This window comes from Uloborus diversus, chromosome 3 (genome assembly GCF_026930045.1).
Source record: "Uloborus diversus isolate 005 chromosome 3, Udiv.v.3.1, whole genome shotgun sequence".
NCBI classification, from domain to species: Eukaryota; Metazoa; Arthropoda; class Arachnida; order Araneae; family Uloboridae; genus Uloborus; species Uloborus diversus.
In genome coordinates, this window is record NC_072733.1 from 161,382,785 (window position 1) to 161,409,272 (window position 26,488).

At 34.3% G+C, this 26,488-nt stretch overlaps 1 protein-coding gene across 2 annotated transcripts in view; it reads right to left on the minus strand.

Annotated features, from left to right (window-relative positions):
• Positions 1-26,488, minus strand: part of LOC129219233 (CRISP/Allergen/PR-1-like) — a 55,597-nt gene that overhangs the window by 12,891 nt on the left and 16,218 nt on the right. For both annotated transcript variants that reach the window (XM_054853556.1, XM_054853555.1), the window contains exons 2-4: positions 17,115-17,392; positions 11,034-11,121; positions 5,124-5,305 (exon numbers count right to left, since the gene is read on the minus strand). In XM_054853556.1, coding sequence (XP_054709531.1) covers positions 5,124-5,305; positions 11,034-11,121; positions 17,115-17,381 — 537 coding nt within the window. In that variant the 5' untranslated portion in view covers positions 17,382-17,392. The remainder of the gene's footprint in view (positions 1-5,123; positions 5,306-11,033; positions 11,122-17,114; positions 17,393-26,488) is intronic.

Here is a 26,488-nt window from a genome sequence, read left to right on the forward strand (position 1 = left end):
AAAGAGCACTTCAGCACAGCAATGTAGACTGCACATTTCTATTTTGACTCCACACCAGTTCATACGGCCAAAAAGACCAGAGTGGTGCAAGGCGCATTGCTTTTGACGTGATATCATCTTCTCTACTCGTTCTTCTCTATCTTCGCTCTACTCGCTAGACCTCAACCCCATTCATTACACTGTACGTTCTATTTTAGATTCAAAGGTCTACCCTAAACTACACAAAAGTTTTGACTCTGAAACAATTACTTCACAGGGAATAGGATTGATTAAAGGTACAAGGCTTGCGGCCCTTGAATGAAAATTTCAATAAGCAGTTGCACCTCTGTATTACAGCAAAACGCAGCCAGTTTGAAACCAACTAATAAATTAACTGCTAAAAATCTTCTCATATTATTTTTTTTTTTGTATTTTGTTAATTTATTTATTTTTAATAAAATTACAAGGAAAACTGCTTGCGCAGGTTTTTTCGCCGCACCCTGTACATTTGGTTCGCATCGTCAGCAGAAACATAGTTCTGTTATTAAAATTATGCTTGTTTGTTTCATGAAGAAGGAAAATAAATTCTTCACTAAGGCCCTGTTTATGCAACTGGATTCAACCCGGCGTCAACCCGGATTTGGAATAAGGCCGTTTTATGCATCCAACCCGGCTTCAAGCCGCGTTCAATACAGGAGGGAATTCCCTCCACCTACATTGAAGGATTATTGGCGGATTTTTCCCACAAGGAGTAAAATTAAATGTAATTACTGGGGATAAAGTTCTGTATATGTATTCGTCAATAAAAATTTTATTTTTAAATGAAATTAAAAACCAAAATAAAATTAATTAATAAAAATAAATCAATTTGAAACAATTTTTTCAGAAAAAAGTATAATAAAAGCATATTTCGGAACAGTTGTGAAAATTTTGGAAGGGGTTGGATCCCTAAAAACCTACCCCTTAAGTGCGGCCACGATATAAACAATCACAAAAGGCAAAAATTTTAATTTAGAAATAGATTTAGAAGATCTAGACATATCTTTACACAATTTGCTGATTAATGCTAGTTCTCACAATGATGATCCCCAGTCGAAATTAGTAAAAGCTATTGCATTTGTCACAAGCTATTTTTGATTACATTTATGAAATTCAAGTAATAAATTAAAAGGATGAAATAATAGGATTCATATTGAAATATTATATTATTCACAGTGTAGTTGTGATGAATAATTAACCCATTATGCCCCTATTTCTTATCAGAAAATTTCTGCAATATGTTTTTTAATGCTGAATTTAACTATAAAAAAGACACACACACACAAAAAAAAAAGGATAATGTACAATGACGGGAACGTAAGCACATGGACTGATGAGAACGTAAAGGAGAATCCACGATTTGACAAAAACGGGTCTTCCCATCAACCCGGCTGCAATCCCCCTTTTATCCACCTTCCGCTTCGACCCGGGGTGAAGCCGGAGTATGCATAAACAGGGCCTAAGGATACTGGTTTCATTTTTTGTACGAAAAGTATTAACTGTTTTTTGATCGATATGCAAATTATATTATCATACAACAACTTGCATTATCAAAGGAAGTATTTGAACATAAAAGGGGGCGGAGGGGAATAGCATCAGAACTTATGAATGAGAAATTTCTAATTTTATCACTTTTTGCTGAAAATTCCAATGAAAACTTCTTAAAAAGTTGAAAAAATTCCATTTCCAATTTTTCCGGGTTGAAAATTAACTCCTGCGGAAAAAACAGTTTTTTTTTTTCTTTTTTTTTCCAAAATTTTCCGGTTTCCTTCCGATTGTTTTCATCTCTACGCATAACTCTAAAAGGGTTTGTCCTAGAAAGTTGAAATTTGGTACGTAGACTCCTAGTGGGGTCTAGTTGTGCACCTCACCTTTTGGTTGCATTCGGATGTTCCTAAGGAGGTCTTTTACTCCTTTTTAAGGGGAAATCCTTGTTAATATCAATGCAAACTCAAGTGGTGTTATAATTTGGAAAAGACTTGGCGACATATCTCCAAGCTTTTAGTCCCCAAGTTTTTTCGCCAACTTGGCGACAAGAAAAATTGGCGTTTTTTTTTTTGGTTTCATTTACGACACTATTGGCGATATTAAGAGTGTTAACCATTGAATCACATTAAAATATCCAATACAGTGAAACCTGTGAAGTTGACCACCTGCCTATTTTGACCGCTTTTGTCGGGATCGGAATTAGTCCTATCTTATATAATGAAGGAAAACCTCTATATCTTGACCACCTCTCTATCTTGACCACCTGTCTATCTTGACCACTAATTTGCACCAAATTTGGTTTGGAGTATTGTAAAAAACCTTTTGTAAGTTGACCACTTTTTTTTTCACTAAGCAAATTATTTCATTTTATTATTATTAGAATTATTATTATTATTATTTTGTAGCTTTCCAAGAGTAATTTTAATGCATTGATGCCAGACCAACATTTTACCAACTAGATAAAACCAGCAGCATAAAACTTATGCTGCTCTTTATTCTTCAAACTTGTTTTTCTTTTGTTGTTCTATTTGAGGTAGCCTTTTGTAGTCTATGTTTCAGGAAAACAGGCATCAGTAGAAAATTACGAAGTTTTTTCTTCCAGTTGCAATATTTTGTGGCAACACTGGAATTGTGTTAGAGCAGAGTTTACCAAACTGTGATCCAAGGACTCTTGGGGGTCCGCGAGTCCATGCTACAAAGTTCGTAATTTTTCCGGAGGGGGTCCGCAGATGTCTGAAGTTTGGGAACCTCTGTGCTATAGCGTAAAGTTACTTATCTGTGGTGCAAGGAATTAAGAAATAAGACATTTTCATTTCAACTGCCTTTATGAACTAGGAGAGTCCAGCTTGTTGCTCTTTGTGTTATAAGTTTTACATAAAATGACTTCAAAAAGAAAGTTATTGAACATGAGATTGATAAAAAGTATGAAATATTAAATTTAATTGAAAAGGGGAGAAAGCCAGAGAAAATTAGCTGACACAGATGGAATTTCTAAAACTACAGTGTCTAGCATAGTAAAAAACGAGGGGGGGGGGGGGGGAATAATTGAAGAACATTTTTAATTATTTTTTCAAAGTAATGTTAAACAATAAAAGTGAGTTGACAGAAAGAGTAAGTGTCAATTAGTCAAAAAATGAATACATGGTGCAAGAAATGACAGAAAATAAAATTAAACGAGCTGATGTGTGCATCACATGACTTCCTTTTACACCAATTTAATGCTATTTCCCTATTATTGCAATTTTAATGGGATTCTCTCTCTAACTCTTTAAATATCACTAGCAATGGCCACATTGAAAGCAGATTTAAAAAAAAAAAAAAAAAATCGCCAAATTTTTCGCCAAGTTGGCGACAAAACTTGGCAACCAAAAGACTGGCGATATATCGCCAAGTGACCGCCAAATTATAACACCACTTGAGTTTGCATCGAAATTAACAATGATTTCCCCCCAAAAAGGTGCAAAAGACCCCTTTAGAAACACCCGAATGCAACCAAAATAGGAGGTGACAACTAGACCCCACTACGAGTCTATGTACCAAATTTCAACTTTCTAGGACATACCATTTTTGAGTTATGCGAGATACATACGCACATACGTACATACGCACATACATACAGACGTCACGAGAAAAGTCGTTGTAATTACCTCGGTGATGGTCAAAATGGATATTTCGCGTGTCTATACATTCTTAGGCACTTTTCCGCATGTGGTCGAATCGAAAAAAAAACTCAACATTCATTTGGGGGTGAGCAAAATGGAAATTAAGGGCGATTTTTGAGTGAAAATTTTTTCGCGAATACAATACTTCCTTTTTTGTAAAAGGAAGTAAAAAGCATTACTACCCTTTATAAGTTGATCACCTGTCTAAGTTGCAGCTCGTTTACTTATTATGCATTCATACAGTAATTTATTATGAAACATTTAATAAACTAAGCATTTTAGTACTCGCCTAAAGTTTAAACACTAATTTTTGTGGAATGTCGAGCATTCGTTAAGATAAATATAAATAAATAAAATGTTTAATTTTAGAGATAGGCGAATAGTGTAAATAGAGCCATTGGTATTAAGTCAAGTTAAGAGCCGTTATCACAGATATCGATAAAATTGTCTGCACAGTGTCGACAAGGTGTGTCCAGTTTTTTGCTCATTATAACACGTGCATTCCTCCTATTCAGTAGCAGATTCTGATGCACTCGAGGTTTCAAGGATGAATGTTCATAACATTTTTGCAGCTGCTTTAGGAAACCAGAAATGCAGCTGTGAATTTTAACAATACCACGCCGACGGTTAAATGATGTTAAAAGTCTTAAACAAGTAAAACCCTTAATTTTTCTAATCTTTGTATTCTTTTCGCAAAAGAGGAGAGCACCATCTAAACTATTTTCGAAAGCAACAAATATTCTGTTTTAAACTATATGAGTAATTAATTGTCCCCCTCAGTATTGTTTCTAGCCCAGTTCAGCTAGCTCTTTATCCACAGCACCAAATTTCTTGTTCCTCTGAAAACATAAAATAATCTTAGATTTGTAGAAAAAGTGAAGATTTAACACCGAATGCTGTTTTTCGTATACCTTTGCAATTTCTAAATATCTTAGACATTACTTAACGTTTTGGAAACGGATGAAAGTATACTAAGCTAAAAATATGTTTTATCTAGACCTGTTGTAATTGTGATGAGTTGAAAAACATCATAGGACACTTGGTCTTGCTCCTGCAGCCAACTGTTCTTCTTTTTCTTCCTCAGTTCAGAATTCTATTTATGTTTTTATAACGACTCTTATTACGAACTTCCTAATGAAGCATTTTAAAAAGAAACTAGACCACTGCTTGGCAATTTTTGTTTAGCTTTTTTTTAAATAAATGTTTACGTTAAACTATCACACACACACATATACACACACACACACACACACACACATATGAACAATTTTCCCAGTTCCACCATAAACCATCCGATGCGCAATTTAAAATTCTTAATGATATAAGGAGTTCGAATAGAAATATTGAAATTAATTGATTAACTTCAAATGTAATGAGTTTTCATCTTTCTTTCTTTATTTCAGAAAATGTCGCATTCAGTTATATCCACAATTTCGTTTTTAGTATCGTACTTACTTGACTGAAATGTCCATACGTAGGGTCCGATGGTGGCGTAACGAAAGGATCAATCAATCCCTTGCTGAAGTATTGAAGTTCATCGTACCAAATTTGAACCGCCCATGGCCAATTTGCTGCTGGAATTCCTTGAGTGTTTGTCAGCGTCTCTAATGCGATGTTTTGACCAACACCAAAGTTTTCTATCATAAAAGAAAAACTCAAATTGATTTAACGTTTTTATTAATAAAAAGCTAAAATTATTATATAATGGTTAAAAAATTGTGAATTTTCAGTGATTAATTTTTCAGACATGAAATACTAAAATGAAATAAATTAACTGTATATTAATTATCTTGCTGAAAATGTACTTAAAATGCAACATGCAATTGATGGATATTGGTGGATTGTCCATCATTTAGAATTAGAGAGTGAAGTGTGAAAAATTTTATTGGTAGATACGTTTTCTAAATGGAAATAAGAAACAGCTGAAAAGACTAAAACCTCAGCTTGTTTGAGCAAGACAATCTGAAGCAGCAACGTCTGTATTTCTGAGTGCAATTACTTTACTCGCGTAGATAATGCATTTTTTTAAAGAAATTCATTTTGTGATTATTAAGTAAATCAGTTTGCTAATTATGAATTAATTATATTAAAAAGAGCTATCGTATGAAGAGGGCAGTCGAGTTATGTGTACTGTCCGCCTCTGGCAAGTTGAGCTCCGTTGGCCAGCGGATTAAACGATTCCATTTGCTGAAATAGGGGTGAGGAAAAATGGCTGAAGGTTCCGATTCCAATTCCGAGTCACAACTGACTACAACTGTATTTATGTCGAGGACTGCATACTAAGTGCCTTGCCTCCATTTTTTTTATATACCGATAGATGGCAGCACCATCACCGGATCGAACAGTTAATGAGAATTTAAAACTAGTCCAGGAGCTAATAGCTATCTGGTGCTAGCACCCCCAGAGGTATCGTTTCACTTGGAGGACATTGAGACCACGAGCATATTTAACGTCGCCCAGTCCCCTTTAATGACGGCGGTGGATCTTCGACCATTGAGGTTCGAACTCAGGACCCTCCGGCCCCGAATCCGACACTCTACCGATCGGGCTACCACGGCCCGGCTGAAGGTTAAAAATCCTGATGTTAGCCGAACTCTGCGCTAACAATTCCTCTTCTTACTGTTTGCTTTCCCTTGAAAGAAATTGACTTGCCCAAGGCCACAGCTACTCTTTTCAGAGGCGAACAGTATGTAGTTTGACAATAAAGTATCACTGCACCCATGTCACGTAAATTCGTTTTCTATTTGGTGATTATTTAGTCATGATAATAATGTATCTTCAATATCGACCCTTTAACGGTGTTCCAAAGACCTAGAAAATAAGTTTAAAAACTCCTTAGATGGATTAAAATACTTCCCAAAATCCTTCTATGGATGTTCACTAAGTTTTAGAAAAACCAAATTAGCTGCAAATTACAGCTTAGGTTTAGCAATATAACGAAGACAGGTTAAACATCTGTTAAGAGTAAACTGTTAGAAATTTTGAGGACTGCCGAGGTTGCCCCCCCCCCCTTTTCTGAGAAACGTCCTGGTTTCTTTATTACTTTTGGCTTGTTGTTGGATTTGGTTGGTACACGATGGCATGGATTCTAGGGACTTGTCAGCAAAAATGGTTGAGTTCGTTCTAATTTTATTCTACATCGTTGTTTAAGATGAGCTTCGATTTGAAGTACATTTACATAAGATCTTCATACACTCTGCCGCAAAAAAATATATGCACCCAGAAGAAATTGAGCTACACTCATGAAACTTGGCAGGCATGTAGTGTATAAGGAGATAAGAAGATGATTAAAAATTCAGAATAAAAGATAATTTTATTAAGCAGTTACAGCATGCAATAGGTTACCAATCACTAAGTAGTAAAGCCACCTCTGGAAGCAATACAAGCCGAAACACGACGTGGCATCGAATCAGTTAGGTCACTTATAACCCTCTGCATAAGATCATGCCATAATCTTTGCAGCTGCGTCGTTGATTCCCCTGTATCCCGGGATCGCTGCAGTTGCCTTCCCAGCACGTCGCAGACATGCTCTATTGGCGAAAGGTCTGGTGACCTGGCAGGCCATGGGAATACGTCATATCCCTGAAGACAATGTTGAGAGAGTCGCGCAGTGTGTGGACGAGCATTGTCCTACTGATAAATAGCACCTGGGTAATTTGATTGCATGGGCAGAACAATCGGCGTTAAAATGCTGTCCACGTATCTGCGAGCTGTCAAAGTGCCTTGGAGAACAACTAGAGGTGATCGTGTGTCCCAAAAAATCGCTCCTTACACTGTCACACCTTATGAAATGGCTGTATAACGCTCGACAACGAATGCCGGATCGGAGCGCTGGCCGGTGCGGCTCCACACACGTGCACGGTGATCATCAGCACTGAGACTGAATCGAGATTCATCGCTGAATATCACACGCCTCCAGTCTGTCACACTCCAAGCTGCCCGAGGTCGGCAAAAATCCAGTTGACACTGCCTGTGATGTGGGGTCAGTGGCAAGCATCTTAATGGACGTTGGTTCTTTAAGCCAACTTCGGTCAGTCGTCTCCTAATGGTTTTCCTTGATACCACCGGATGCTTGGAAGGAGGTAAGTCGCGTTGAATCGATGCTAGCGACGTTGTCGGTGCCGACGTGGCCGCTCTTCTGATTGCGCGATGCTCGCGTTCATTTGTGTCCCTAGGACGCCCTGACCTTCCGCGACGGTAGACTCTCCCTTCCGAGATCCACTGTTGCCAATACCGAGCAACTACCACATCACTCCGACCGAGGTGGCGGCCGATACTCCTGTTTGACCAACCTGCTTCTCTGAAGCATATTATACGGTCCCTATCAAACTCCGTCAGCTGTTCGTACTGCCGCCGGTTACGTCTTAGAGGCATCTTAAGTCACAATACAGTCTACCGAAGTCAACAGATTCGATTGAATAGCCCTACGGCACAAGTACTCATGCTTTTAAACTCTCCCACCTGTGCAACTCAAATGCTCATAGCGCGCTTAGCCTTGTTTCGCTGGCGCTGAAATTTTAATCATTTGCATATCGGCCACCAAACTGCATTTGTGCCGAGTTTCATGATTGTGGCTCTAATTCTTCTAGGTGCATATATTTTTTTGCGACAGAGTGTATGATTCGTACAATTTTAACAACTATGTTTCGGCTCTTTAGATAAAAGGTATTACGTATGTTGTAGCCTCTGGTATTACGTATGTTGTACTCAAGATGGAAAATAAAGGTTCTTTTGTAGTAATTTTGGATTTTATCCGTTATTTAGTGAGCTTGTTATTGTATGTTTCGAACCTGCTTGATAATAAATTCCCTTTCATAAATTTCTTAGTACGAATAAAATAAAATACTTTTTGACTTCCTTCAAAATGGGATGAAAATGGTATTGACCAATCAGCAATTATGAAAAGTTATAACTTAAAGTTGTTGGAATTTTTTCAACTTAAATTTGTTTGCTTTCTTTGCTAAAACAATTTTTTTACTTTTCATGCGTTACATTTCTTTCTTTTTTGGAGGCTGCAGGTTGGGATTTTTTCTGAATGGCACGTTAATAGTACACACACAAACACACATTTTTTTTTCTTTTTTTCATTTCTCTTTTTTATTTTGCATTTCAAAAAACGAGATTCCGCTGGAGTTGTACTTAAGCATGCTACTACTTTTTCATTCATTTCAAATTCTCTTCATTTGTTTGGTTTGTCCGGTGAAAACTTTATTTTAATTTTTAAATTATGATTACCAACTGAGAATTTTTTTCCCCAAATTCCTTTTCTTTGTTTTACGTTATTACATTCGGTACTGATAAAAAAAATTACCGAGTTGAGAATTACGTATTGCGTAAAAAAGTGACTGAAGCAACGTTAGACTTACCAAATACTAATGATAAAAAAGTACTTTTTTTATGAAACAGCAATAAAATGTACATAATTCTCCAATGTCATAGTCGTTTCCCCCGAATGGAAAAAGGAGATTGCTTCTAGCTTTTCCCCTCCTTGAGGACCAACATTCATTTACGGAAGTTAACATTTGCTAAATTGCTCAGAGACGTTTGCATTTAAACTTTGAAATAGAGCACGCATAACTAAATTAAAGTTGAAAGAGCTGTATAGCCAAAATTTAAACTGTAAGATCTTGTTGGTCATCTTGGGCTTACGTTCTTGTGCTATAAACTGTCGTAAGATGGAATTTATCAAGATGCAAGTGGCGGGACTCTATCTATCGATCTTGTAGTTCGTTACCTTATCCCTTAACCACTGAGCAAAACGCTATCTCTCTCTGGTGGGCAAAGACGGATATGTATAGATTGCACCGAACAATACATAACATATGACATTGACTTCTAAACGGATTTAGTATTACCTGGTATTGCTTTAAAATTTACTCTTTCGTACTACAATCCAAAGAGATAAAAACAACGTTTTTCTTCAACTAAAAAAAGTCTTTGTCAAAATAAAAGTTACATCCAACACTATTACAACTGACTCAATTTCTGTTGAACTTCATTTTAGATTGTAGAAATATCCATTTAATTTATAAAAGTATACAGGGTGTTCCGTTTTAACCTGCCAGACCTTTATTTTCGCAACCGTCAGTCCTAAATGTATACTTCCAATTGCAAAAATATTCAAAAGCAGATGCAGAGTTAATATATTGAAAGTTTGAAGCAAAAATAAAAAGGGGGTCAAAAAATACAAAATTTAACTTTTTTACGGGCCCTAGGTCCCGTAACTAATGTTTAGGGAAATAATGTCCATTGAAAACTACTACTGACACAAAAAACTTAACATTTGTGCGACCAAAACTCAAGGAGATATTACACTTCAAAGATTTAAGGGACCATACAGAAGATGAGATTGGAACTAATCGCCCTTTCAGAAGAATGACAGGTCGTCAAAGTAAGAAAACAAGGTATTTATATTTTTCATTGCTATGCAAAAATAAATGCAAATGTTATGCCGTGATACGCAAAAACACCCGACGAAACTTCGATCAATTTGAAAAACCACTCTATGCACACATATAATTTTAAACACTTGTTAACCGTTATATTTCCCCATTAAACGTCGAGTGAAAAGTGGTGTAAGTCACAAAACGCTGCGTTTCATATCTCGGTGAATATTGGTCGTACTAATTTCAGACTTTTTGTGTTGGAATTATTTTTCAATGGAGATTATTTCCCTAAATATAAGTTAGGGGACCTGGGGTCCCTATAAAAAGCTAAAGTTTGTATTTATTTACTTATTTTTATTTTCAGTTTAAACTTTCAATATCTTAACTCCACATCTAATTTTAAACATTTTTGCAATTGCTGGAAGTATACATCTAAGACTAACGGTTGCGAAAATAAAGGTCTTGCAGCTTAAAACGGAACACCCTGTATAACTTGACGTCATTGCTTTCCTGTGCCCTTATTTATTTTAATGATTTTTATGATTAAATAAACATGATTTTTTTTTCTTATAATTTTCTTTATCCCGAATTTGGTATTCGACTTTACAGGAATTATCATTTTCAATCCGATGAAACACGTGCATTCAAAGGCATTAATTTATTTTACAGATGAAATAGCAATTTCCGTCCATATCGTATGATTATGCGGCATGTAAAAGATCCCTTGGGTATTCGTTTAGCTTAGAATATCCCTCGACTAAAATTAAATTCCTAGTGCAATTTCGCAACAAAAGAGAGCCCGGGTGCCTCCATCTGGTAGAAACTGGGCGTCCAAATTATCCGTGCCATTGACATCCTGCGCTTTAATGGTGGCACATGAAAGACTGGAAGCCGTATCGGGGCATTGCACTAAGTCTGCTAAAGGCTAAATAGTGTTAGAACGCAGTCCCCATTAGAAACAGAAGGCAATTTCACTTACGAACTCTTCGAGCACTCGCTGGGTCATGACTGAATTGGCACTGTTCAGCATACTTCTGTGCCACAGCCGCAAGTTCATCGTCCCACTCCTGTAAACATAAGGTGGAAAAATTAGATAATAACTAAATAACATATTTATAACACTTTAAAAATGTGCTAGAAAACTGATTATGTTTTTTACAGCAAATATTGTGTTTTTAATGTAGTTACTGGGAGAGAAACTCAACGCATAGTTTGTCATTTTTGAAAATGGACGATGATATTTTTATCATAAGCTGGAAATATAAGGGATACCGGAAAGGAATGTATTTTCTTTCTATCATTTAACAAGTTTTTATTTGTAGTATTGGAAAATGGGGGTGTTATGCCCACTTAACTTCAGAGAACCGTAACACCTTAAATAGAACCATGACTAGTCTGAATTTTTAAACATGTGAACCAATTTATATCCCAAATTTGATACGCAAAGTAGCAGAGCGATTTAGTTCTTAAAATAAATCTGAAAAATAAAAACTACAAACTTGCTTTGCACATAATTGCAGAATTATTTCTTTACATTTCTGGAAACTGAAAAAATGACTTCAATTGTTCACATGTGCCCCTACAGGGGGAGGGGTATATGTGAAAAAGTCTGGGAGAACATGTGAACAAGAATTTAAAAAAAAAAAAAGAAAGAAAGAAAGAAAGAAAACGGGACAATCATTATACAGGTTGTCCGAAAAGTCCTTGGTACGCTTCAAAAACTCATAAAAAAGCAACAAATTGTCGTATGAATATGCGGTATGTGCCACAATACTTCACATGTTCAAGATTTTTTTTTTATAACATCATAAAAAAGTGAAAAATGGGAAAAAAAAAGAGAAAGAAGAAAAATGGGAAAAGTGTAATTATAGGTAATCGCTGTCTCATCACAGTAAAGAAAAAAAAAGAAGTCATGTGAGGCGTTCAATCATTTTATTACACATATAGCAATACTTTTCATTACTAGAGTTTAATATGTTTGTGGACATGGGATGAACTTAAGAACCGTTTAGATGTGGTTCCAGCAAAATACGCTTCACACGTTAAACTCTGGTAAAAAAAAAAAAAAGGTATTGCTTTCTGCTTGATAAAATAATAAACATCTCACATAACGTTTGTTCATCTTACTGTGACGATACATCGATTACCGATAGTTACTTTTCTTTCTTCATTTTTTTTTTACGATGTCAAAAAAAATTCTTGAATCTGTAAAGTTATTTGTCAAAACCCGAATATTCATAATCATACTACAATTTGTTGGATTTCTATGATTTTTTAAAATATGTCAAGGACTTTTCGAACGCTTTATATTTCAAAACTCTTTAACATAAAACATATTCGTGCATACCAATACACTGAAGGGTTTTTAACCTACGCTGTGTCGGTTTAAATTGTACAGTAATGAGGTCATTAAGAAAAAGTTTTTCCTGAAACATATAAAAATGCTAACTGTCAAATTTTAGAGTTGCGTAGCATTTTTTAATCACTGCATAGGCAAGACAAATACTTATAAGACTACATAATACAAAGATTATTTTGTTATATAAAGATTATTTAAATTATATACTGCTTTTAAGAATTTAACAGAACATGATAACTTATTTCAAATGATTTTAACTCAATTTCTTAATCAATATAAAATATTTTGTATTTTTATTAAATGTAACTATTCTACAGCACTAAATTCTTGACTATTTAGTAACAAAAAAAAATCATAAATGAAAAAAGTAAATAAATTAATTGATTTTATTTTTTTAAATATTAACAGGAAATGTATGAATCGATTATATAAAAATAATACTTATAAATGTCTGCACATTTTTTAAGAAACTTAAAATAGCCTAAACTAATATTAATACAATTAATGGGATACGGAAACTGCTCGCGTGTGATCCAGATGTTACGTTCGTAAGTACACCATCATCTAATGTAGGGCTAATTTGAAAAAATAAGGAATATTTAATTCAATAAAAGTATAAAACATTGTCATAAATTTACCTTAAAGTTCATGCAATGGTTTGCAATAATTGAGTTTAAATTTTAATTAGTTCATGTATTTTCAAGTGAAAAGGACATTAGTGAAATTATATACAAAAGTTGCTAAATCAAAGAAATTGTCACCACAGAAAATACAAAATATCCCATCGCTTTAAAAATTCTCCAAGAGGTAGGACTTGTACTGTCATCACTTCAAAATTTTTCACGATTTTCTTCAAGTTACCATACGTAAAACATACCATGTTCACATGTGACCGTGGTCACATTTGGCTCGCTTTCATCTATTTTACTTCAAAATAAGTGCAACAGTGTGACCTATTATAAATAAAACTGCTTGATTACTAATTTTCTTGAAAACGAGATTTTGATGGTGATGACTTCAAATCAGAAATTAAAAATATCTGAATTGAAAACGCCTTTAACCTTTGACGCCTCAGAGATTGTAATTTTTACCTGAAACGGAAATATCGGTCGGTACACTGTCATAAATATTTGCAATCAGACGACTATGCACAGAATTTGAACCCTGATTGCCCGCACGCTTGCAAGATTTCCGGCTGCTAAAATATCTTGTTTATCAGTGAGATTACTCGTTTCATATTTGTCACAATATGGTATCAATTAATATATTACAAAAATTAAGATCAAAACTAACTACACATTCCTTAATATTATAAAACAATGGTTTTTTTTTTTTTTTTTTTTTTTTTTTTCCAACGATGAAAATCTTCTTGTGTCAGCAGTGGGAAATGTTTCAATGAATATAATTCATGAGAAATGCACAAGAAGAGTAAGATATGTGCAATTGACTTTTAGTGTACTTCGTGACATTAAAATTGTGGAAAACACAAAATAAATTGAATTTTCAAGGTCAACTAATGCATGTGCCGAGTGTTAAGCAGGTGTAAAAATATCGGGAAAAGAAGTCTTAAGTTGAGCAGAATTAAAATTATTTCACAGAAATATTGTACTAATTCAACTTATATACACAGGATGAGTTTGAACAAGACGTCAAAACTTTACTGGATGATAGAAAACCTCTAAACACGCAAGGATCTATAGGAGCATATGGTCACAGACGCAGTATATTTTATTTGTGCAAAAATGCACATAAAACCAAAAACCGGCAATGCTAAATCGGTCACAAACTAGTTACACAAAATCGATTTTACACACAATTTTAGTTTATAAGACAGGTTTAAAGCAGATGTTGACATTTGTGGCCTGCAATTGTTTTAATTGCGACAGCGTAACAATTAGTCATTCCGATAAAATTTCACCCATCGCTGCGTTGCCATTGCGACGCGTGTTTAGGAGCAACATCAAACAAGTTTCAACACCTGTTTTAAATCTTTTCTAAAACTAAAATGTTGCTCACAATCGTCTATGATTAATATGTGACCGGTTTCGTAACCGTCAATTTTTGACTTTGCGTGCATGTAGTTCGTCAGCAGTGCGTTTGCGATTATATGTTCCTATAAATTCTTGATTGTTTGTTTAGATGTTTTATTCCACCCAGTAAAGTTTCGCCATCTTTTTCGGGCTCACCCTGTATATGCGGTTCTACACGTAGTGCTGAACATGCGTTTTGTGGTGCGAATCGTGAGTTTGTACACTGCTATAACCAGGGGTTCCAGACGAGTGAAAATATTCCCTCTAAGGTGAAAGCATAGTGCCTGAAGGAGCAATGCAGGCCAGAAAATAGAGCAGAGGAGCCAAAACAGCATGCAATCGCAGAAAGACTCATTGCGCATGCGCTTTTTGCCTTAGACATACAGTAAAACCTGTAAAGTTGACCACCTTTGTAAGTTGACCACCCGTCTATGTTGACCGCTTTTGTCAGGAACGGAATTAGTCCTATCTTATATAATGAAAGAAAACCTCTGTAACTTGACCACCTCTCTATCTTGACCACCTGTCTATCTTGACCACTAATGAACCCCAAGTTTGGTTTGGAGTATTGTAAAAAACCCTTTGTAAGTTGACCACTTGGTTTATTTTTAAAAATTTTATTCAACAAATTATTATTTTTATTATTTTTTTATAGCTTTCCAAGAATATTTTTGATGCCAGACCAGCATTTTACCCACTAATGAAACAGCAGCATAACTAAACCTCCTTTTGAGTTTAACCACATGGGAAAACTACTAAGAACCCTTTTATTCTCCAAACTTGTTTTTCTTTTGTTGTTAAACGAAAATTTTTTTATTTTTTGATTAACTATAATTTTTTAGGAACTATTAATATAAAATGATTAACTTTTCATAAACAATAAGACTTTTTTTTTTTTGATCAATTTACTGAAATGTTAAATTTTCATAACATACTATACATCATTCTGGGAAAATAATCTCTAAAAATATTCGAATAACATTTTAAAGTATTGATTTCAAAGTAATGCTAAACAATGAAAGTGAGTTGAACAGAAAGAGTAAGTGTCAATTAGGCAAAAAATGAATGCATGGTGCAAGACTTACAAAAAAAAAAAAAAAAAAAATCATCATCATCATCATCATTACCCCCTTTATAAGTTGACCACCTGTCTAAGTTGACCACCGAAGTATTGCACAGTAAGTGGTCAACTTACACAGGTTTCACTGTACATTCAACCACCTCAATATGGCGGACAAATAATGATTGCGTTTGTGTGTCTTTCACATTGAATGAAGTACACTATTGGATTAAAACACAACTTTTCTAGGATTAATTATCCGAAATTACAAGTAAGTACAGCTATTGATCACTTTGTAGCTTTTAGGGCTTTCAAACATAGTTAAGTGTTTAAAAGTGCATTTATTGCTTTTCAGTAACCGTTAGTCTTCTAGTTCCCGTTTACCGTTACTATCGTGAAATTTCCAGCATTCAAAACGCTACTAAAAATATCTGTCATTACTTTCTTGAATTCTCGATAAGCAGCTTTTATTAATCACCAAAAGAACCTTAATAAAAATGTTTCTTGTGCTTCGTAATTATAACAGAAAGCTAGCGAGAAAAAAAAACTCGCTCAGTCTAGCTCTTTTTTTTTTTTTGCTTTCTCATTCAAGTGTTAGAATCATTTCCTGTTAGCGGTTGATGCTCAATAGCGTTAGAAATTCCATTTGGTTTTTTATTTAACTGGTTGAAAAACTTTATGTGCATTTTATTTTGTTACTCTTGATTAACGTTTATGAAACGATTTTGTTCTTCCGTAATTGTAATATCCCTGAATATTTTTGGCTCATCATGTAAATAATCCATAAGTACAGCTATGCTTCATTTTCGGAATACGTCATGTTTTAGTAAATGTATAATTTCTCACATGTTTTAAATAATTACTCGTTTTTAAATTATAACGTATTTGTGACAGATCTTTGATAATAAGTGGAGGGGTAGATATTTATTGTTTTATTAATTTTTAACATTACTTTTGGTTAAAAAACCCATCAGAACCCTGAATTTTTTCACATGTTTTTTAACGGCCCCAGAGTTATTATTCATATTATTTATTTTATGAATTTTTAAGAAAACGATAAAGATTTCACCGGTCCGCAAAGTTTTTCATTTGCTTTTACCGCTCCCGTGGGTCAAAAGAGGTTGAGAAACACTGAGTTAGAGCACGATCAGATGAATTAAAGTTAAGAGCACTTCTTAACTATGTTGAAAGCTCTGAAATATGATTAAATGCTGTAATTACATGTTTTAATCATTCCCAATACCGAGTTCAACGTGAAAATGTCCAAAACGTAGAATATCATAAATCAAAACAAAACTTAAAAAAGGGGAAAAAAAATACACAACTGTATTCAAAAACGCACACAATGCGGGGGAGGGGAGAATCTACAGTAAGGGTGCCATTTCTCTCACCGAAGGTTCCTTTTTTTCACTCCGGCTGTCTAGTTTTCAAAAGGTGCCTGTTTTTCACCCTATTTAGAGGTGCGATTTCGGCTCCGTATTGGGTGCCGCTGGTGAACAAGCGTTTCTCCCTTGAAAGGTGCCGAATGCATCCTGTAGTTTTAACAGTGTATTATACGAACCTATTGATCATTAAAATGTTATTGTAAATACATAAATCCCATAATCTTACCATTTGAAGCATATTTCCTGCAGAAGGCAATTTCAATTCCTTTCCAGCTGCTATTTTGCTTCGATACTTGTTGTGCTCGTCCACAATTATAACTTTTTCATCATCAGTTACATATGTAGCAAGTATGTTGCATGATGGGTTCTTCGGCTGACAATAAGAATGTTTTTCGTTATAGCGCAAGAATATTGGCAGACAAGTTTGACTTGCTGTCATTCCGATCATCATCATAACGAAAGTCAAAACAGAAGTCACTCTCACAAGATCCATTTCGAAGGAACCTTTAAAAGCATATAATTATCATTTAGACAAAGAATAAAATAGAAAACTAAACATAATTGACAGCAGAAAATAATGTTTATGTAAAGCAGAAGATTGTAGGGGTAAAGTGAAATGGTAAAATATTTTCAGACTTTTCAGTCCCACATTTACAGAGTAAAATTTAAAAAGTAGTAGAACTGAATTTCTACTGCGCCAAGATGGAATAAAAAATACTTCATTCGAAAAATATTTTGTTTTTCTTTTTTTAACTTGTAACTCAATCATGTATTTACGTTGCATAAAGTTCTTCTCAAATGTAAAAAAAACTATTAGTTGTCGTTGCAACTTACCGTAGTGGGAAACTTTTCCTAGGGTGTGGAGGGGGGGGGGTAATAGTACTCCTTACATGAATAAATTAACATACTTGGACTGGCAATATGACTTAAAACTAAATATCCTGTGGAGTAACCTACTCGCTGCACTCTTGTTCCAGTATGATATTGAATTACTTGTATAATTTATATCCTTAAATGTATCTTAACAATTTTTCTTTTATTTTAATTTTCATTCGTCACTTCCGTCAAAAAAAAGGAAGGATTTCAATTCCTTAAATTTAATTTATTAATTAAATTATTTATTTTATGAACATTTATCAAACCTATGTCTTGTGTCATGAGATGTCTTGAATACTTCTTTTTCTTTTATTTCAAACAGCTTTCATTGGCATCATTAGCTAACATCGAGTGACGTTATATAATCGCCAAATGTACATTTTTCTCTACTGAAGAAAAATAATCTTAATGTGAAAAGATCGAAAAAATCTTTTACGAGCATTTTCAGTGTTACTTTAGTAAATTCTTGGTTCGAATCCACCTATTTGATTAGAATGCATAAAAGATATATCTTCCTCTTTACACCTTGTCCTGAAAATATTTTCAAAGGCAAACAACTGCATGGAAATAAATTTAAATTTTTCAAAATCTCAAGAGGGATTAAACATTTTACTCGACTCTTTTTTAACAAATAAGTTATGTGTAACTGTAGTAGTAAACGTTAGGGTAACTTGAAAGATCAGACCGTCACACAAACGTACATAAAATGCTTCCAATCTCCAGTTTAACAGAGTAGAACGACGAGTGAATGAACAACCCTACAATAGCTGAACAGCTCACATTTTTTTTTTTTTTCAAAAGTAAGGTTTCAAACGTTTTTTCTTTGACAAATATTGAAGTACTGTTCGTTTTCCTAATAGACTTAGCACCAATTCGCGCGCATGCGTCAGGTCTGTTGTGATTTTATCAAAATAGGAAAGGAAACCCGGAAGTAAAAGGTACAAAATAACGTGTTCAAAGACAGCAAGTGCGAGCGGAAAGTGCCCATCCTCAACCTAACGCCTCTTTTTGGAATGGAATATGTCCTGAGTGGTAGTCTTCGCTTTCGAGAACGGACAGTTCTAGCTCTTTTCTCTTCATTTACAAAAAGAAAACAACTAAAAAATGTTATGTTTGTCCCCAAGTTAGAGACATTTATTTACACAGATGTCAAGCTTTTTTTTTCATTGCAATATCCTTAGAAATCTTGACGGAGAACCGTAAAATGTATCCCATTTTGTTAAATAACTACATTTGTCAGTAAAAATGATTTTATCGCCACGTGCTAAACGCTAGTTTGTTTAACAAAGTTATGGATTTTTGAAAGGGAAATTGAGCAAAAATGCTCATTCATTGATCGGTCTATTCTACCCGTTAGAAATATTTTGAGCCAGTAAAGTGAAAAAATGATAGCCAATTCGATGAAATAATCGGTTTAATTTCTTTTGCATGTTTCAGTTTACTTGTTAATGGAAGGAGCGGAATACTAATTTTTCTTAAGCAGTAAGTTACTGCCCTTAAGTCAGGGCTAAGACAGAATTACATGCAATATACCAACAGCGCGGTTATGGCATCCAGAGACTGTAGTTTCTTCTTTGTTGTGGACTCATCAGTTTGGAATAGGCATTAACCGAGCTGGAGGCAGATTTCATCTCATTGAAGATGAGATTGCCAACAAACTGGTAGTTAAAGTGAATGTACTACACCAGTGAGAATCCGCAGCAATGGTACGGTTCAACTCGTCTATTGAAAACAAAATCCGGTACAGCGTGGTGTGAAGAATTTACTTTAGCTGCCAGTTTGTTGGTACTATTAGCTTCAAAAAGAAGACATCTGTCTCCCGCTCGGTTATTATCTATTCCAGACTGATGATTCATAACAAGAATGAACCTGCAATCTTTGGATGGCATAACTGAGCTGTAGGTTTATTGCATGTACTAAATTTTTATGTGTAACTAAGACTCTTCTGAAATTTTATATTAATGCTAGCTGATTCTGAATATTGAGAAAGCTACTAGGAATCCGAAGCAGATGCGTTTAATCAATAAACTTGACAATCTGTTGCCTACCATTTGCTGCATTTTCAACTGATAGACTTATTTCGACTTTTTCTAAAATGGCTCTTCTAACAGTTCTTTTATTGAACTACATTTAAAATTCTGAATTAAACATTTACCACATTTTTTATATTATGCCAGGGAATGGCTAATTTAAGCCTTCTGACAAAATTTTCAACTAAAATAAGTACTTGATTTTGCCTCTGTCCCAAAACTCAATGTTAGGAATATGCGGCCATGCATTTTTTCATCACAAATAATAATTTCAATATTTAATTAAAGTGTCAACTGATATATTGCATACTGGAATTGATCCTTTAGTTTTAGGAATTCAAAGAAATTTCGTTATGTAACCATTTAAAAGAATTTTATGCCCGTGTACCCTGATGTGTTTAAACAGCGGATATTGGCTCATTTTATGACAGCTATAAAATGAAACTGTACTTTCATTCAGGAGTGGCGTGAATGAACGGAGGGATGAAATCCTGCTTTATTTATAGTTAAATGTTTTAGAGAATATTATATCATTTTCTAATAATCTGATGTCGTGAAACTGCTTATGATTAGGACTCGACCGATGCATCGGCCTGGCCGATGCATCGGCGCCGATGGTTCAACAATTTAGCCATCGGCATCGGCATCGGCGGCCGATGCTAACTTGCAGGAAACATCGGCCCATCGGCCTTAAAAAACATCGAAAAGCCGATGGAATTGGCCGATGTTTTTGAAAAAAAAAGGGACCTTTGTTGTTTTACTTTTTAATACAAAGTAAAGGGAGTTATTGTTTTCATATAAAATTGTTTACTTAAATTTCAGTATGAATTTCTATTTTAATCACCCCTGAAAGAGTTTTTAATACTGCATTCAGGTACCAAAGAAGTTAATTATTGCGTTGTTTCTTGCGACTGGATGTACGTATGGATCTCTCATAAGTCATAACTCAAAAATGGTAAGCTGCAGAAGGCTAAATTTTCGCATATGGGATGTGCGTACGTTCCAGTTGTGCACTTCCCTTTTTGTTTTCGATCGGGTGTTAAAAAAAGTATATTTACTCATTTTTTGTGGCTATTAATTACTTATTTCAATGGAAAATTAATATAGCGTCTCAGACTGACGATCATTTGATGATGTGTTGTCGAATTGGAGGCCATGGAAAAAATATGAGATGGCGAAACCGGTTTAGTTTCATTTTGTTAGTATCCCGTTAAACCGACGGTAATTTTTAATTTTTCGATATTTGTAATATGAATCACAGTAATGCAGTCTTTTCTGTATCGCTTCGGCGGAGCTACAAGTTTGGAGCCCTATTTCTCTATCACAGAAGTTGTAAAACATTTATCATAAGCATTTTTGTAACTCCTACGGTGCCCTTAAGGTTATGGGCCTCTCGCGCAATTGCAACATTTGCTATTTTTTAAATCCGCTACTGCACGTCAAAACAAACTCGGGTGCAAATTTTAAAAGGGTTTTTCTGCTCAATGTTTATGATTATTTTGAACTCTATTTTTATGACTATTTTTTGTATATCCGAGAACATTCGCGTGCCCCTCCTCCCACTCCCTCAATTTCTGAAATTAAACTCTAGGTTGTACTTCTTAGTTGTTTAAAACTAACACCATTCTCAAAATTGGAAAAAATTTTTCAAGCTTTATATATTGTTTAGGAAGAATTTAGAGCATTAACCCCTTCAGTCGGAATTATGAAATATTGGACCAAAAATGTTGATAATTGGTACACAGTGTACTATGGTAAAGGGTATCTTATTGACAAAATGTTGAGTTTGTAGGAGAAAAATTAAAAGAGTTATGGCACATCCAATATTCCTTACTTATATTTTTGAAATCAATATTTCATATACAAAAACGATAAAATACCGAACAAACTTCATTATAAAATGTTCTACAAACAATTATAAAACATAATATAAGTGTTTGAAACTATTAATTAAAGATTGTTTATTTTTAAAAAAATCAGGAAAAAACCTCGCTTTTCAAATGAAAATCCATTGTTGGGCCACTCTCTATCTCTCAATCCTTATATGTCAGTGTTGTCAAACCCAAAACGAAAAATTACTTCAAATTATAATAAGTAGAATGTAAAGAGTCAACTACAAAATAATCAACTAATTAAATCAATTATTAAATGATTAGGAGCTGTTTAAAAGTATGTCCGGTATATCGGACACCAGGTCTGAAGGGGTTAATGTAAGAAAATGATTATAGACGTTTTGAATGGTGACATAATTCGGAAATCAAAGGCACTTTTGAATTTTTTCTTCGGAAGTGCTGAAGTAGATTCAGAAACTCTTCCGAGGCGTTGGTGGTCGCGGTTTTGTACTAAAAAAATGAGGCTGAAGTTGGGGCCGAAGTTTAAATTTGTGAGTTACTCCAAAATCAGAGGGTGTCCCCCCCAAACCTACCCTCGTCGTTTCAAGCATTTCTTAAATATTTAGCGATTAATTATTTTGGCTAAGAAATGTCATTTTGCGTATTTCTTATACTTGTTTCAATGATCCTTCAAATCCCTGACAATCACGATTGCTTATTGTTCTCATTTGACTGTCCTTTACGTTAGGCTGATTTTATTTCCTCCCCCCCCCCCCCCCCCGCTTCCCTCTGCCGCACTCCCGCCCACCGTCCTCTGCAGGCGCGGCTCCTCCGGTCCTGAGCAATGTCCCCCGAAATTCGCTTCTCCTGGTCAGTGACTCCTACACGCCCATGTGCATACACAAAAGTATGCACACACGAGCCTACACATGCACAAGCACCTACACACAGAGAGACATACACGCCTACGTGTGTGCACAGGTCTACGCACACACAAGCCTACATATGCATGCGCGCCTACACACACACACACACAAACACACAACTATACACGCGTAACCGCTCAGGAGAAGGGCAGGTTTGGGGGGTCAGGAGCAGTTTCTGGAAACAATAACTCCAATAAGTAGGGTCCTGTCGCAACTCGTGATTGCGAAAAACATAATTTGAATTAAACATATCAGAATTCAAATTAATCTTTTTATTAATTTTTTTTTTTTTTTTTTTGCCATCGGCCGACGGCATCGGCCATCGGCCATCGGCAATCGGCCATTTGGAGGAAAACTATCGGCCATCGGCCATCTTTGAACAATCGGCCAACAATCGGCATCGGCCAAAAAATGCCATCGGTCGAGCCCTACTTATGATCATTTTAACGTACGTTTGAACAACATGTTATGAGACTTATTTTTAACACAAAATTTGGTTTGCTATTTTTGAATCTCTAAAACCGTAGTTCAACGAACTTGAAACGATAAAAAAAAAAATTTAGTTTATCGCTAAAGAAGAGTTTATACTACCGCTGCAAATTTTGTCATAAAAGTCTTGCAAGTTATGTATATTTCTAAACAATACACTTAGTTTAAATGCAAAAATGAACTGCCAAAACATAGCAATCAAAAGTACAGAAATGTATTTCATGGTTACTGACATTTATAGATTCTTCTTATTACAAATATAAAAAAATAGCTAAAATGAAAGCGTTTTATTAATGATTTTTTTTATTAATATCAGTTTGCATCTGATTTACAATTTTTTTTAAAATTGTCTTCTGTTGTAAATTTGACTGCAAAAGAATAATATGTTTTTATTGATAAAATGAGTAAACTATCTGAAGAATGTACGGTTTAGTGGAATTTTGATTAAAATATATTTTTTTCTGAAATGAAATACTTTTCTTATTTTATGCAAGACCATACATCTTTTATGGAATTAAAACTCCATAGACGTAAAAACTTTTCACTTTACGTTTTCCTACTTTGTAAACGTAGTTCAACAATCTGAAAGCTACTCTTCAATTTTATCTCGTGTTTTATTTTTTCTGTTGGCAGAATGGAAAGGCAGTTTGATCTTACAGTCTGATCCCGCTACAACGCGATCCGACTTACGCGAAATGGCTACATCGCGAGTTTTTCCTGAGTAATGAGATTTTTTTTTTTTTTTTTTTGCTGACGCAAATTCTACGACTGCAGCCGAGGCCTTCGAGCTGCAGCGCGAAAATTTTTGGAAAAGAATCGCGGAGTGTTAATATGGGCTTCATTGACACTAAATATTGGTTTCGTGAATGGACTTTCATCCCTTTGGAATCACTGAAACAGGAAGTTCAATCACTATACTAGTCTAAACATCGCTTTGCTTTCGATTATACAAATATCCACTCGGTATTTTTCATTCAGATTTTTTCATTCTACGTATGACCGTTTATAAAATTGAATGGCACCCAAACGTTTTCTTTCAACTAAAGTTTCCGAAGATGGGAAGAGAAAGAAAAAGTTTTTGACGATTAAAGAAAAGGTCAAAATTCTGGACATGCTTGAACACGTAAAAAGTGCATCAAAAGTAGCGCGAAAATTAGGTATGAGTGAATCTTCAATTCGGATAATTAAAAATCAAGAAAAGGAAATCCGTAAAAGTTATTAATTAAGTTTTAATACTGTAGCTCGCAAAGTAGTTTCGAAGCAAAATACTAACATCATGAAAATGGAAGCTGCTCTTGCATTGTGGATTAAAGGGGCTAGAAAGAGGGGTGTTCCGTTCTTTGTAAAAGATACTGCAATAGATAGTTAATAAACGGTTTGAAACAATATGAGGGGTGTTTACAAACGTCTGAAAAAATTGGGTATACTTATAAAAAATCACTAAACATACCTTGTTCCTCAACGCGAAATTCCGACTTACGCGAGGTGTCTTGTCTCCCTCGCGTAAGTCGGGACTCGACTGTATTTTACAAGATTCTCATCTGATACATAGCTACCGTATTGAATCTGCACAATTTTCAATTATTGAAAAAAAAAAAGATTTTAGAGAATATCATCTTTAAATCATACATAGTAGTATGAATAATATAAAAAAAACTGAAGGTTTTATCTGCTTTGCATTATAGGTTCAGTTATTTTTTAAACATGTTTTCGTTTGCATTCAATTTTCTAAATGTTTAATTAAATTTAACTAAGGTTTTGAAAAGTCACAGATATGATGCAAATGGATCACAGGTTTGAGCATACTTGCTTTAAATCAAGTACAAGAGCAGTTTTGTTGTTACCAACGTTTTACTGCTGCAGTCTTTTTGTTTGCTAGCTCGCCTCATTATACCTTTACTTGTGCAAAAACTTACTTTAAAATACATGTTAGCCTGTCTTGCATTTTTCAAAACGTCACGTAGACTACTGTTCTACTTTTTTTTTTTCTTTTACAGAAAGCTTTAATAATATTAATGATAACATAAACTTTTCACAGTTCTAAAAAATATGTGTTTAAGTTATTTGCATAACTAAACTTATTGGTTTAATTGATATTCTAAATTTCATTAGTACGCAACAAACAGAGACTTCGTGTAGCTCTACTAATCTACTTGCATTATTATTTTTTTTTTTTTACAAAAGTTATGTTTTGTGAAATATTTTAAAAATCAGTGATTAAATTAAATTTATACCCGACAGGAATATGTACCTTCATTACTTAAAAAATACTTTTACTTATTAGTTTAACACCTTTATAATCTAGTTTGTGTAGTACATTGCAGAGTTTTATAGAACGCGAGAGGCAACACCAAGAAAAATAACATTATGATTTAAAAAATAAAAAGTAGTATTCTTTTAACATTAACTGCTTTTACTGTATCAATAAGTACCTTACACAATACAGCAATAATATTTATTAAATAAATTTAATAAATTAATTTTTTAACCAATATAAATAAGTCGAAATATAGCAGGAATTCGAAACCGCTGGTCTGACGAATGAGATCTTGTCGGAACAATAATTTTTGATCGGTGCTCGGAGATTTTTATCAGTCCGTGTTGAAAAATTATCCGTAATGAAATAAGAGTAATAATACTTTATGCAATATTTTATACTTGTTTTATGATCAGTTTTTTATAATGTTCCATATTTCGTATTTTTTATTTATTTATTTAGGCACATAATACAATAATTACTTCTCTTTGTTTTTAAATGTTACTGCAAGTGCATCATAATAATAATGCAAAAAAACTGTTCTTAACTTATGTAAGAATTATTTAACGCCTAGTTAAGTTTCTTTTTCGCAAAAAAAAAAAAAAAAAAAACCCTTCCCAGTCCTTTTTTTTTAGTCGCGCTTGGAGAGCAGTAATCAGTACAAAATACAGAGATTCCCAACCCCCTTAGTGCAAGGGAACGCCCCCCTAAAGATCATAAAGACACCCCTAAAAGCAAGAGCCCCCCAGAAAAATGAGAAAATACCCCTCAAAACACCACCTCCACCTAAAAATTTCAATGGTACAGTTTGTTCCATGACCCCCCCCCCTAGGTGGGCATCCCTGCAAATATTTATCGAGCACTAAACGGACTTACTTTCCCGTATGGCTACATTAATTTTCGAGCAAAAGCTATCTTATTCTCTCTATGGTTCTCGATTATTCTTTGACTCTAAATTAAAGGTAATTCATCTTTTTAAAAGATAATAAATTAAAATACGAAGTGAATGGTAATTAAGTTTTAAAAAATCAGTATCATTACATTAAACAATTATTTATTCATCACATTTTAGTAAATGCTTTAGTAAGTTTAGAAATTTTAGTTTAGTAATTTTAATAAATGAAAAAAAAAGAAAAATGTATATACAGGAGTAGTTTGAAATCAAGTTCTCTTTTTTTTTCTCCTATGTG